Source organism: Octopus bimaculoides, chromosome 20 (genome assembly GCF_001194135.2).
Source record: "Octopus bimaculoides isolate UCB-OBI-ISO-001 chromosome 20, ASM119413v2, whole genome shotgun sequence".
Classification (NCBI taxonomy): domain Eukaryota; kingdom Metazoa; phylum Mollusca; class Cephalopoda; order Octopoda; family Octopodidae; genus Octopus; species Octopus bimaculoides.
The window spans coordinates 36,274,143-36,288,620 of record NC_069000.1 but is presented as its reverse complement, the minus strand read 5'-3'; the positions used below and the strand labels follow the sequence as shown (position 1 = coordinate 36,288,620).

At 37.5% G+C, this 14,478-nt stretch overlaps 1 protein-coding gene across 2 annotated transcripts in view; it reads left to right on the top strand.

The window, feature by feature from the left end:
* Positions 1–13,252, top strand: part of LOC106883580 (CXXC-type zinc finger protein 1) — a 33,954-nt gene extending 20,702 nt beyond the window's left edge. For both annotated transcript variants that reach the window (XM_014934639.2, XM_014934640.2), the window contains exons 6-15: positions 388–456; positions 2,749–2,861; positions 3,781–3,829; positions 4,636–4,707; positions 5,854–6,020; positions 7,993–8,203; positions 9,307–9,405; positions 10,060–10,203; positions 10,944–11,096; positions 12,084–13,252. In XM_014934639.2, coding sequence (XP_014790125.1) covers positions 388–456; positions 2,749–2,861; positions 3,781–3,829; positions 4,636–4,707; positions 5,854–6,020; positions 7,993–8,203; positions 9,307–9,405; positions 10,060–10,203; positions 10,944–11,096; positions 12,084–12,230 — 1,224 coding nt within the window. In that variant the 3' untranslated portion in view covers positions 12,231–13,252. The remainder of the gene's footprint in view (positions 1–387; positions 457–2,748; positions 2,862–3,780; positions 3,830–4,635; positions 4,708–5,853; positions 6,021–7,992; positions 8,204–9,306; positions 9,406–10,059; positions 10,204–10,943; positions 11,097–12,083) is intronic.
* The last annotated feature ends 1,226 nt before the right edge of the window (positions 13,253–14,478 follow it).

Below are 14,478 nucleotides of genomic sequence, written 5' to 3'. Positions count from 1 at the left end.
ATGGGTCAGCTATGAAAATTAGATTTGAATGGTTTCTGTTTTTATTGGATGTGTATTGCTAATAATAATGACGGTGATGATAGCAATAATAATGGGACCCTGAGGAGATGGAGTATCCTATATTTTATAATATTTTATGATATGTATTAATCATTCTGGATGTTCTATCGAAATGTACATAGGTCTATTTATTTGTTATTATTATTGTTATTGTTGTTGTAATAAAGTATTTTCAACAGATCAATTTTGAGCTCTATTTAAAGTTGATATATATATATATATGTATGTATCCACATACCAATGGCAGCAATTTTTCCAGTGACTCTCTTTTCCTATATTTTAGATTAACATCTCACATTTAACATAAAATCTTTTTATTTTGCAAAGGACATGAAAAAATTTGGTGGTCCAAACAAAATTCGTCAGAAATGCCGTCTTCGACAGTGCCTCAATTTTGTAAGTATTCAATAGACTCATAAAAGAAACATTTGTCTTATTATATCATTCATTATTAAATATAAGAATTATTTTCCTTGAGTGTTTGTTTTTTAATCAAACGAGGCAATTGACAGAAATGGTAGAAAGCCAGAATAATTGAAATGCAGCAGTGCGTGTTAATGTATTTAATGCAGTGAGCAGCAAAAATCTAATAAAAAATACTTAGGTCATGAAGAAAAATCTAGAACTGTATTTGCCAGTATATAAAATTCACTTTTGTTTTTAATGTACCAAAAATCTTATGCAGCCATATTACAACAGGAGTCTGAGTATTGTAGGCTAGATGAACATAAATCTGCTTGGCACAATAATTGTTGCGTTTATTAACATATTGAAAACAAGCCCAGTTGTCACAGTTTGTTTGCACAAAATTATCTAAAATTGTTTACAGTATGTCGGTAGTTATGTAGAGAGGTCATATCATCTTATTTTACCCTCTTCTCCAGCATACATAACCCATACCTGATATGTGGCTTGCATTATCTAATGGCTGTGTTACCTTTTAAGAAACATTTTTTTTTTAATTATCTAATTAATTTTTAATTAATTTTTTTTTTTAATTATAGGCGTAGGAGTGGCTGTGTGGTAAGTAGCTTGCTTACCAACCACATAGTCCCGGGTTCAGTCCCACTGCGTGGCATCTTGGGCAAGTGTCTTCTACTATAGCCTCGGGCCGACCAAAGCCTTGTGAGTAGATTTGGTAGACAGAAACTGAAAGAAGCCTGTCGTATATATGTATATATATATGTATGTGTGTATGTGTTTGTATGTCTTGACAACCGATGCTGGTGTGTTTATGTCCCCGTAACTTAGCGGTTCGGCAAAATAGACCGATAGAATAAGTACTAGGCTTCCAAAGAATAAGTCCTGGGGTCGATTTGCTCGACTAAAGGCGGTGCTCCAGCATGGCCACAGTCAAATGACTGAAACAAGTAAAAGAGTAAAAGAGTAAATGAAAATTCTCCCAGAAATATGGAAGGAATATTAAACTTCCATCTACCAGTTTGTTATCTGCAACGAGCAGGTGACAACAAAACCGTAGTGGTTGTGCACTACCATGGTGGCTGACCACAGTAACATGAAACACGACAGCCAAAAATATGAGTTTTACATCCTAGTAGCAATTCTCTTGACCAAAATATGAACAGCCATACAGTTGATTTGAAAGAAGATAAAATTGAAATAAACTACTTGTATAACATAGTTTATATGTGATAAATTTATGATTTCACACTTTATCCCAGTATAATGTTACAGCATTGTATTTGTGTCTCAGAATCATGCATTTTTCCCTTACAAACCACTGTAGTAAATGTGCAAACATGCCAAATTTGTTTTCCTCTACAAAATATACTTGTAAAAATGCATGAGTACATCTTATATGTTGGCAAATACGGTAATTATTTAAATTTTCATTTCAGAATTAAATATCATTTGGTTCTACCTTTTATCCAACCATACATCACCTTGGGCAAGTGTCTTCTGCTGTAGTTTCAGGTTGACCAAAGCCTTGTGAGCAAAATTTGCTTAATAGAAACTGCAGAGAAGCCCTGTCAGATATATTTGTATTTATAGATATATACACCAGTTGGATAGCAAAAATCAACAGAGTAAAATAAAATACTTTGTGCTTTCTTTTTTATCTTTTATCTTTCACTTGTTTCAGTCATTGAATCGTGGCCATGCTGGGGCACTGCCTGGAAGGTTTAAGTTAAACAAATTGATCCCAGTACTGATTATTTTTTTAAAGTTTGGTACTTTTTCTATTGGTCTCCTTTGTCAAACTGTGAAGTTATGGGGTTGTAAAGAAACCAGAACTGGCCAAGCTGTGGTGGAGACAAACACATACACACACACACACACACATACACACACACACAACAGGCTTCCACACAGTTTTTCGCTATCAGATTCACTCATAAGGCATTACTTGGCCTAGGGCTATATTAAAAGACACTTGCCCAAGGTACCAAGCAGTGGGGCTGGACCCAAAACGATGTGGTTGCAAAGCTACCTTCTTAATTACACACTCATGGTTATATTTATTTTACTTTCTGAGTTCAAATAATATCCACCCTGACTTTGCCTTTTCTTCCAAAGTTGAAATCGGTACCAAGCAAAACACTAGTGTCTATAATCTTCAACTAAAATCTTGAAAGCAATGCTCCAGCATGATTGTAGTCTAACCACTAAAACTAGTACAAGATAAAGAATATCTAATTGTATATTTTCTTTATTTCTCCTTCGTAGGGTCTCATCTTATCAGGTCAGAAATGGAAACTGCGACCAGAGGAGAAAGAAAGAGATAACCGTGCTGTTATGTCTGCCGCAGAGTCAGTTGATGTACAGATGGAAGGTTTGAGGTATGTGTCAAATGTTTAGCAGACTTACGACGTCAAGCGCTGTCCTGTAACTCATTATGTTGTTGGCAACATTGATAATCTCATCATCATCATCGTTTAACGTCCGCTTTCTATGCTAGCATGGGTTGGACGATTTGACTGTGGACTGGCAAGCCAGAAGGCTGCACCAGGCTCCAATTGTCAAGCAAGTGACAAGCAAATCTCTGGTATTGAGCAGAATATTTGCTGTATCCCATCTTTTATACCAAGACATGGTAACACTTCCAGTCAGTTAAGATCAGAATCCATGAGAGCCACTGCCTGGTACTAGGCTAACTTAGTCTTTCATCCATTTGGGGTTGATAACTTAAGTACCAGTGAAACACTGGGGTTGACTAGTTTCTTTCCCCAAAATTTTCAGGCTTTGTGCCTATAGTAGAAAGGATTATTATCATTATTATTATTATTGCTTCTGCAGCTGCTGCTGCTGCTACTACTACTACTACTACTGCTACTGCTACTGCTACTACTACTACTACTACTGCTACTGCTACTGCTACTACTACTACTACTACTACTACTGTGAAACCAAACTTATTAACAATTATGAAGTTGAACCTACCATTAATTTCTGTTAATCTTTGTAGGAGTTTAATCTCCCTGGGATTGAGTTTGTCTTTAATCCTCTATGATGTTGACTTCACCATTATTCCCTTTGGGGGATCAGCTTTGTTTCTTAACTCTCTGGAGTATGGTAATAAACTAGGGTTAATTAGTTTGATTGTAATCTCTGCCTTGCTAATGTTGTCATTATACCTTGCAAAAGTAATAAAAAATTTTCGTATGAAATCTTTATAAATCATTTGATAAACAACAATTACTGATCGATTTATTTAAATATTGGCATATTAATTTTCTGTTTTTTATACTATTTATTCAGAGGTTTGCCAGAACAAGAAGGTCTGCCAGAGGTCAAGAAAGTTAGAAGGGTAAGTTTATCTATCTTTGAAGTTCAACAGCCTAGTAAAATAATGAACACTTCTCAATCCCAATTCCTCAAAAAAGGCGCAGTTAGTTTCTGTAGTCGGCAGAGAGAGAGAGAAATGTCCCCAAAGTGTCCTTTACATCTCCCATTTAGTGATGCTTTCTAGAAATGCTTGTCTATCCAGGTAGTTTGGTTCATTGAGTGAGTGTTGTTATAGAGATATTTGAAACTCAGTCTCTTTCTCTCACTCTCCTGCTCTTGCCTTCTGTCCTTCTCTTCTTCTTTCTCTTTTATTAACATTGAGAGTTAAGAGCTTGCTAAGGATGTGACACAAGACTGGAATTTCTGTATTCTCTCAGCTTGCTCTTATTCAAACAGTATCAAGTCCTCGTTAGATAAACATACTCTATGGGACTAGCAACTCAACAAGCACATCGTCTTCTATAAATTCTCCAAACCCTGTTTCAATTGCAAGTCTCACATTATCTGCCGATTTGAAGTAGACTTTCTACTTGTGGAAAACTTGTAAACTCACAGATACAGTCTGGCCAATTATTTTTCTAAGCATCATTCAAAACTGAGAGTTTCATTTCATCCCCTGACTCAGCTATGTTATCCTCAGCATCCATTATGTTGAACTTCTTCCAAACAAGCCTTTAACAGTAGGTTTATCCTCCCTGTCAATTGTTTTCATTGGATGTTGATAACTGGAATTGAAACCGTAATTTATTAGCATTCTGTATAGTCATTTTCTTCATAAATGTTTAACAAACTAAATTTCACTCTTATATTTTAAAAAATATCTTTCAGGCAAAGAGAAAATCCTTGAAGGAAACCAATATTACAAGAAAGTCAAGGAAGCATTCTTTACCTCCTGGTAGGGTAAGTCTGTTTTATTATATTGTATTTATGCTTTTTGCCTCTCTCTCTCTCTCTCTCTTTCGTGAGTATTACTTGCTGAAAGACATTACAAGCTGTGGGTTATTAAACAATAAATTGCTAAATGATGAAGGTAATTATTCCTCCTCCTTATAATTATTAAATGATCTTGGAAATGTACCTGCCTGGAAAATGATTTGAGCTGAGACATGAAGATATATAGCCATTAAAAAAAAAAACAAAAGGTATGAACTTCACTTAAATATTTATTATTTGGTGTCAAAATTTTCAATGCACATATGGCTGTGTAGTAAGAAGTTTCCACTGCATGACACCTTGGGCAAGTGTCTTCTACTATAGCTCTGGGCCAACAAAAGCCTAGTGGGAGGATTTGGTAGGCAGAAACTGAAAAAGGCGGCGAGCTGGTAGAATCGTTAGCATGCCAGGCAAAATGCTTAGCAGTATTTCGTCTGCTCTTACATTCTGAGTTCAAATTCCGCCGAGATCGACTTTGCCTTTCATCCTTTCGGGGTCGATAAATTAAGTACCAGTTGTGTACTGGGGTTGATATAATCGACTTAATCCGTTTGTCTGTCCTTGTTTGTCCCCTCTGTGTGTAGCCCCTTGTGGGCAATAAAGAAATAAGAAACTGAAAACATCCCATGGTGTGTGTGTGTGTCTCTCCAATACCACCACCATCATCATCATCATCATCATCATTTAGTGTCCATTGTCCATGCTGGCATGGGTTGGAAGGTTTGACCAGGGCTGGCAAGCTGCACCAGGCTCCTGTCTGATTTGACATGGTTTCTACAGCCCTTCCTAGCTCCAACCACTTTACTGGGTGTGCTGGATGCTTTAACATGGTGCTGCACGGGGCACTTTTACATGGCCATGGAGAAATATTACCTTACTTGGAAGCAGATGAGGATTAACAACAACAAGGGCATCTGACCATAGAAATCTGCCTCACTAAATTCTGTTCTACCCATGCAAGCTTGGAAAAGTTGACATTAAGTTGATGATGATGTTGATGAAACTGATACCTGATCACTGACACAAATCCACTGCAAAAATCTCAATTATTAAAAAGTAAGGCTTAATTACCGAACTTGTGACTTTATTTGTGGATGTGATTTTTCATTTCAGAAATCGAGAAACAAGATAGACAAACATGGAGATGTTGAGGATAAGCAGTGTGTGGAGAAATCTGAAGTAGAAGTGCCTCGTCAATGTTTTGGTGCTAACTGTATTCAACATGCCCTTCAAAACTCTAAATACTGTTCTGAAGATTGTGGTATGAAGATGGCTAAAAGGTGGGTTTTTTTGCAGTTTCAGTGATCAATAAATATTAGACATGTACTACACACTTTTATTACCACCATTATAAGCCAGTGTTGAAGCGCAATGGCCCAGTGGTTAGGATCGCGGTTTCGATTCCCAGACCGGTCGTTGTGAGTGTTTATTGAGCAAAAACACCTAAAGCTCCACGAGGCTCCGGCAGGGGATGGTGGCGAACCCTGCTGTACTCTTTCACCACAACTTTCTCTCACTCTTACTTCCTGTTTCTGTTGTGCCTGTAATTCAAAGGGTCAGCCTTGTCACACTTTGTCACGCTGAATCTCCCCGATAACTACGTTAAGGGTACACGTGTCTGTGGAGTGCTCAGCCACTTGCACGTTAATTTCATGAGCAGGCTGTTCCATTGATTGGATCAACTGGAACCCTCGACGTCGTAAGCGATGGAGTGCCAACAACAATATAAGCCAGTGAGCTTCAAAATTGTTAGGGTGGTGGACAAAATGCTTAGCAGCTTTTCTTTGGTTCTTTATGTTCTGAATTCAGATCCTGCCATAGTCAACTTTGCCTTTCATCTTTTCGGTTGATTGAAGAAGTACCAGTTAAGCACTGGGGTTAATATAATCAACTGAACCTCCTCCTGCCAAAATTCCAGCTTTGTGCCTGCAGTAGAAAGAATTATTGCCATTGCTGGTGTTGTTAAGGCAGTAAGCCATGCTTTTACTTAGCTTGGTGTGTTTTCTCAAGCACAGCAAACTGCCAGATGTCTCAGTCCTCTATCATCCCCTCTGTGAGTCCCATCGTCTGTAGATCCTTTCTCCTTACTTCATCCCATGCCTTTCTGGATAACCTCACTAGTGTTGGTGCTTGAAAAAAAGTGCCCACTATGCTCTGTAAAGTGGTTGGCATTAGGAAGGAACATTCAGCTGTAGAAACCATTATGAAACTGAGACGTCAGAACAAGTTGTAGATTTGCAACCCATTGGATCTTGTCAGATTGTCTAACCCATGCCAACATGGAAAGTGAATGTGAAATGATAATGAGGACTGAAATATTACATCTCTAAGCAATACGTAAAAAGACAGTGACCTCCCTTCTGGTGTGAAATATATGTGCACTAAGAAAGTTGTCTAAAAGCTACATCAGATATTTTAAAAGAAACCTAATCTTTAATATCTTGGTTTGTATCCAGTACTGGACTGCTTAACTGGCTTCCAGAAATCTGGGAATACTGTGCTATATCATGCAATATACTGTATCCTGTACTGAGTAAACAGACCCTATTTTTGAAGTAGATTAATTTGCATATGGTGTGTTAAAGATAGTTTTGTTCTTTACCTTTTTTAAGTGGATTGATTGAAATTGAACATTATCTCTTTTAGAAGTGTATTAATTTGTACCTAAGTCAAGTGAAATCGTAGTTGTGGCTGATGCTGGTGTCACGTAACTGGTACCTGTGCTGGTGGCATGTAAAAAACAACCAATTATACTCTTGGATTGATTGGCATTAGGAAGGACATCCAGCCATAGAAACCATACCAAATCAGATTGGAAACTGGTGCAGCTCTCCAGCTTAACAGTTTCAGTCAAATTGTCTAACCCATGCCAACATGGAAAGCAGATGTTAAATGATGATGATGATCTGTTAAATAAAATCATGTTCTCAACATTTTTCATTTAATTTTCATCCTATAAACATTATATTGTATACATAATACAGTATGATATATTTAAAAAATTTTAAGTTAATTAATAAATGTCAAATAAATCCTGCTTTAGAAGTGTGTTAATTTGAATCTGTTCAATACAGTTTAGCTCTTTACTTTACATGGTTTATTTTATATTTTAAATATATATTTTGACTGTCTCCAGAAAATCCAGAAATCTGGGATACTTCTGATCCCAAGTTTGCTCGATAATTGGTCTGGTACTGTACTATGTTCCTTCTATTTAAAATTTTTCACCTTCTGTTGATATTCTTCTTTCAGCCGGTTATGTGAACTGTTACCACGTAAAATTCAACAATGGCAGAGCAACCCTTGTGTAGCAGAAGAATATAATAAGAAATCATTAGAACGCATTCGACGCCAACAGCTTGTGTGCCGGCAACATTTGAATGATCTGGATCTAAAATTGAGAGAACTTGAAGAACTTATAGACAAAGCGAAACGTACAACGATTATAAACTATGATCAAGAAGTAAGTAATGATTTACCTGGTGTAAGCTATGGATACATAAGAATTGCAGCAATATCAAAGAAAAGTTAACAGGGAAAATAAACACAGAAAATAGACTACATCAACTGCCAGTGGGATAAGCTAGAGGTAGTAGATAACTTCTGTTATCTAGGTAACCAAGTTAGTAGTGGAGGTGGATGCTCTGAGAGCGTAGCTGTGAGAATAAGATTAGACTGGGCAAAGTTCAGAGAGCTTACTACTTCTGCTGGCAACAAAGGCCTCTCCCTCAGTGAAAGGCAGATTGTATGGTGCCTGTGTGTTAACAGCTATGCTACATGGCAGTGAAACATGGGCTGTGAAAGCTGAGGACATGCGTAGGCTTGAAAGAAATGAAGCCCGTATGCTTCGCTGGATGTGCAATGTCAGTGTGCATGTTCAACAGAGTGTAAGCATCTTGAGAGAAAAGTTGGGCATAAGAGGCATCAGATGTGGTGTGCAAGAGAGATGACTGCGTTGGTGTGGTCATGTAATGTGTATGGGCAAGGACAGCTGTGTAAAGAAGTACTGATCTCTAACTTTGGAGGGAACCTGTGGTAAAGGTAACCAAGTCAAAAACAGATTATGGAACCTAGTGTAGCCCCTGGCCTTGCCAGCTCCTATCAAGCTTTTCAACTCATGTCAGCATGGAAGAATGGATGTTAAATAATAATGATGATGTGTGTCTTCATATTTGTGTTGTCCTCCTTCACCACTTGATGACTGGTGTTGGTTTGCTTCCATCCTTGTAACTTTACCGTTTGGCAAAAAGGACCGATAGAATAAGTACTAGATTTCACACACTTCACCAAAAGGGAAAAAAATTGTAAGTGGTGGGGTTGATTTGTTTAACTAAACTCTTCAGGGCAGTGCTCCAGCATGGCAGCAGTCCAATTACTGAAACAAGTAACAAGTAAATAACAATTGGCTGACCTTGGACTAAACAACAACACCACCAATTTGGGGTGGACAAATCAAAATACTTCTCTCTTGTTTTATTCTGTAAAATACTTTAGTGTAATAGTCTGCAGTATCTTTTTAATTAATGTTAGAATTATATTTTTAACTTGTCAATAATTTCTCTGTAGGATGACGATGAAGGTGAACTGAGTATGTACTGTGTAACATGTGGCAGTGAAATCCAGCAGAAGGGTGCCCTGCGACACATGGAAAAGTGCTTTGCCAAGGTAAAACATATTTTTTTTCAATGCTTTGACATGTTTCTTGTAATTTTTACTGAAAGATTGTAATTGTTTTTTTTATCTCTAAATATATTATTGAACCTTGTTATAGCTTTTTTTGTTAGATGAGGAAATGAAGAATATTGTTTAACTCTTTGACATTTAAACCAGCTATATCTGGCCCAAATATTCTACACGTTTTATGTTAAAACTGGCCAAATTCAGCTGCTCATACCTGCCCTACAATGTCATTCTAAATATAAACGATTACATCATTGGAATATTGAAGCTACGAGATAATGCATGCTTAATTCAAAACAATGAATAAATAAGCATTAAATTTGATAGAGTAATTAGAGTGCTAAAGAGTTAAACTGGTAGTCAAGTAATATGACTTTATCTCTATTTGATTTAAACAAATGATAAGAATGAACTTCAACATGCCACTTGCAGAAAATGTTGAATGCTTGACACAAGTTACTTCATAGTGTATCTATTATAGATGTCCATTTTCCTCTAAAGAAAAATAAAAAGTACAAATTAACTATGAACTATGAAGTAAGGTGTAAATCACTTTTTCTACTTTCAAATCTACTGTATTTCTCATGTATGACTTACAAACAGTTAATGACTCTTTTTTGTTTTTATTTTTTGTTCTAGTTTGAAGCTCAAACTGTATTTGGTTCCTACTACAAGACTCCGGTTGATGGTTGCTCTATGTTTTGTGATGCCTACAACCATCAACAGAAAACCTATTGTAAAAGGTTGAAAGTACTATGTCCTGAACATACGAGGGAGCCAAAAGTAAGGAAGAATTGTGTTTGATTACTAATTTTAAAAAAATGTTATATTTATGGTTGCAGACAGGTTTGTGGGATTAAGAAGTGAGCTTCCCAACCACATGATTTTGGGTCCAGTCCCGTTACATGACACCTTGGGCAAATGTCTTCTGTTATAGCCTCAGGTCAAGCCTTGTGAATGAATGGGAATTGAAAGAAACCCAGTCAAACTGTCCAGCCCATGCCAGCATGGAAAACAGACATTAAATGATGATATATATATATATATATATATATATGTATGTGTTTGTGTGTGTGTGTATATATATGCATACATATATGTGTATATATATATATATATATATATACACACACACACGCATATATACACATAGATACATATATATATATATAATGTGTGTGTGTGTATATATATATATATATATGTGTGTGTGTGTGTGTATGTTTGTGTCTCCTTATCTTGACATTATGGGCTTGATGTAAATGAATGTCATTCGTTTCCAGTATTCTGCTTAAACATGCCTGGCAATGGGGAAATATTACTCTTCTTGTGAACAGATAAGGGTTCGAATGAGAAAGGGCATCTGGCCATAGAAAATCTGCCTCAACAAAATCCTGTTCCACCCATGCAAGCATGGAGAAATGGAGAAGCTAACGTTAGAATAATCATGATGATGAAGATGAGTATATTTTGTCTTTCGACCGAAGCCACCTCATAACTCGTTTCTGTTACTTTCTTTACAGGTCAGCAATGATGAAGTCTGCGGTTGTCCTCTCCTCTCCAATGTCTTCGAAGAAACTGGAGAATTCTGCCGAATGCCAAAACGCAAATGCAACAAACATTATTGTTGGGAAAAACTACGTCGTGCACAGATAGACATGGAAAGAGTACGTCAAGTAAGTTGAACAGAAGTTATAAAAGCATAGCTTTCTTAGATCCTTGTATCTCCGTATACCTTACTGATAACTATGATGTTTGCACACTCTGAGTCATTCTGTTATGTTTCTGTACACTCTAGTGATTTCTAACATATCTACACACTCTTAGTAAATCTAAAATCTCTTGGTATCTTTTTGTTATTTTAAGGATTAACTCTTTTGATACCAACCACCTGAGACTGCCCACCATCATCATCATCATTTAATATCTGTTTTCCATGCTGGTAGGGGTTAGACAGTTTGACTGGAACTAGTAAACTAGAGAGCTGCACCAAACTCCAGTCAGTTTTGGCCTGGTTTCTATTGCTGGATGCCCTTCCCAATGCCAACCACTCCACAGTGTATACTGATGTGCTTCTTATGTGTCACCAGCATGGGTGACTTTTATGTGTGAATGGCACGGGTGCCATTCACACATCACCAGCACTGGCAACTATCATGATTTCACTTAGCTTTATGTGTCTTCTCAAGCACAGCAATTTGCTAGAAGTATATACACATATAAACACACTAATGGGTGGTTGGTGTTAGGAAGGGCATCCATCTATAAAAACTGCCAAAACAAACACAGAAATTTGGTGTAGGCTCCTGCCTGGCCAGCTCCTGTCAAACAGTCCAACCCATGCCAGCATGGAAGGAGGACGTTAAGTGATGACGACGATGATGATGATGATGATACACAGACACATATTTATATGTTTGTGTGTGTCTTTGTGTTATGTTTTATGCCCTCCACTGCTTAACAATAGGTGTTAGTTTGCTTATGTTCCTGTAACTTAGCAGTTTGGCCGATATAGACCTACAGAACAAGCCCTGGGGCTTATGTGCAGGCAATGACTGAAACAAGTATAAGATATGAAGATATAAGATTGTGTGTGTGTGTGTGTGTGTGTGTACAAATATGTGTGTGGGTATTTATGTATTCTTCTTTTTTTCTCTTTCCAGTGGATGAAGTTGGATGAGTTGATGGAACAAGAAAGAAACATTCGCATTGCCATGTCGAATCGAGTGGGTGTCCTGGGTTTGTTGCTCCACCAGACTGTTGACCACGACCCCCTTACTCCCATTAAAGCTCCAATTCTAGCAGAATGAAAATGTTCCCTCTTCCAAAATATCACCTACTCATACACAGATGTTTCATATTTCCCCGCATTTCTCCTTCATTGAAAACTTCACTCATTCTTTGTGTGTGTGTGTGTGTATATATATATCTTTCTTCTGTCTCTCCCTCATTCTATGTATGTATGTATGTGTGTGTGTATATATGTATATATATATATATGTGCACATATGCATATATATGTATGTATGTATGTATTATTTCATAAGAATTCAGAAACTTTGAGAGAAGTGAAATAAATTGGGGTTTTTTTTTAATGCTGGAGCTCGAAGTAGATAAAGCTATAAACAATAGTTTAAATACTGGATTGAAAAAACTCCTGGGATGGAAAAAATCGAAGGAGCCTTTTAACCTAATATTATATGCTATTACCTGTAGCTTTATCTGCTTTGAGTTCCCCCTTTGTTTGCATTGTTTACTCAAACATATTCATATATGAAAAATCATGATTTTCAGTACTGGCTCTGAATTGTTTGGAAAATCTATAGAGATAAACTTTAAAATGAGAACATCGCACTGCTAACACAAAAGGCATAATATTCATAAACTTTTAATATACTTTGTTGTATATTATGGTTGCAAAACGAAATACTGTGTCCTTGCCAGCAATTAATATACTTATGTGTGTATATGTAAGTATATAATTCATTTGAAGCTAATGGTTAACTCTGTTGCTATGCCAAGTTTTTAAACATCTCTGTGTTCATTCAGGCGCCTGACTGGACACAACACAATGAGAGAAGTAAAAAATATGGAAGCAGTGAATCATCTGCTACAAATCATCATCATCATCATCATCATCATCATCATCATCATCATCATCATCATCATCATCATCATCATCATCTAACGTCCGTTTTCCATGCTGGCATGAGTTGGACGGTTCAACTGGGGGTCTGGGAAGCTAGGAGGCTACACCAGGCCCCAATATGATCTGGCAGTGTTTCTACAGCTGGATGCCCTTCCTAACGCCAACCACACCGAGAGTGTAATGGGTGCTTTTTACGTGCCACTGGCACAAGGGACCAGAGGAGCTGGCATTGACCACAATTGGATGGTGCTTTTTTATGTGCCACCGGCATGGAAGCCAGTCAAGGCAGCACTGGCATAGACCACGTTCGGATGGTGCTCTTTACATGCTACCAGCACGGGGCTCACAACTACAATTTCCATTTGATTTGATTTTGATATTGCTGATGTTGATGTACTTGACTCAATAGGTCTCTTCAAGCATGGCATGTCACCCTATGATCCAAGGTACTTTTGAGTGGGCTGGTTATGTGACACTGGTGTAGGTTACAACTGTGGACTCATTTTATTTGCCGGGTCTTCTCAGTCACAGCATACCTCAAGAGGTCTCGGCCTTTTGTTATTGCCTCTGTGAGGCCCAATGTTCAAAGGTCATGTTTCACCACCTCATCCCATGCCTTCCTGGGTCTCCCTCTACCCCAGATTTCTTCCACTGTTTGGGAGTGGCACTTCTTCACACAGCTCTCCTCATCCATCCATAGTACATGACCATACCAGCGCAGTTGTCTCTCTTGCATGCCACATCCGATGCTTCTCTCAGGGTGCTTACACTCTGACATGTGCACACTGACATTACACATCCGGCGGATCATGCTAGCTTCATTTCTTTCAAGCCTACGCATGTCTTCAGCAGTCACGGCCCATGTTTCACTGCCGTGAAGCATGGCAGTTCGCACACATGCATCATACAATCTACCTTTCACTTTGAGCGAGAGACCCTTTGTTACCAGTAGGGGTAGAAGCTTTCTGAACTTTTTCCCAGGCTAATTCTTATTATAGTGGTAACACTCTCTGAGCATCCACCCCCACTACAGACTTGGTCACCTAGATAGCAGAAGCTATCAACTACTTCTAGTTTCTCCCCCTGGCATGTGATGGAGTCTGTTTTCTGAGCACCTGTGGTACTTGCTTATTGCCCCTATGCATCTGCTGCACATGAAAGCTATCTTCCTGCAGATATGTGTGTGTGTGGGGGATGTAATACAAAATATGTATAGATGTATACATGGAAAATGAGAGAAAGCAAAGAATGGAGACTTTCAGACAATGAATATTTAAGTATAAACATGTAGATATTTATATTAATATAGATATATTAATCGATCCAACTTACAGAGAAAGTGTGTGTGTGTGTGTGTATATATATATATATATATATATATATATATATATATATATATATATATATAT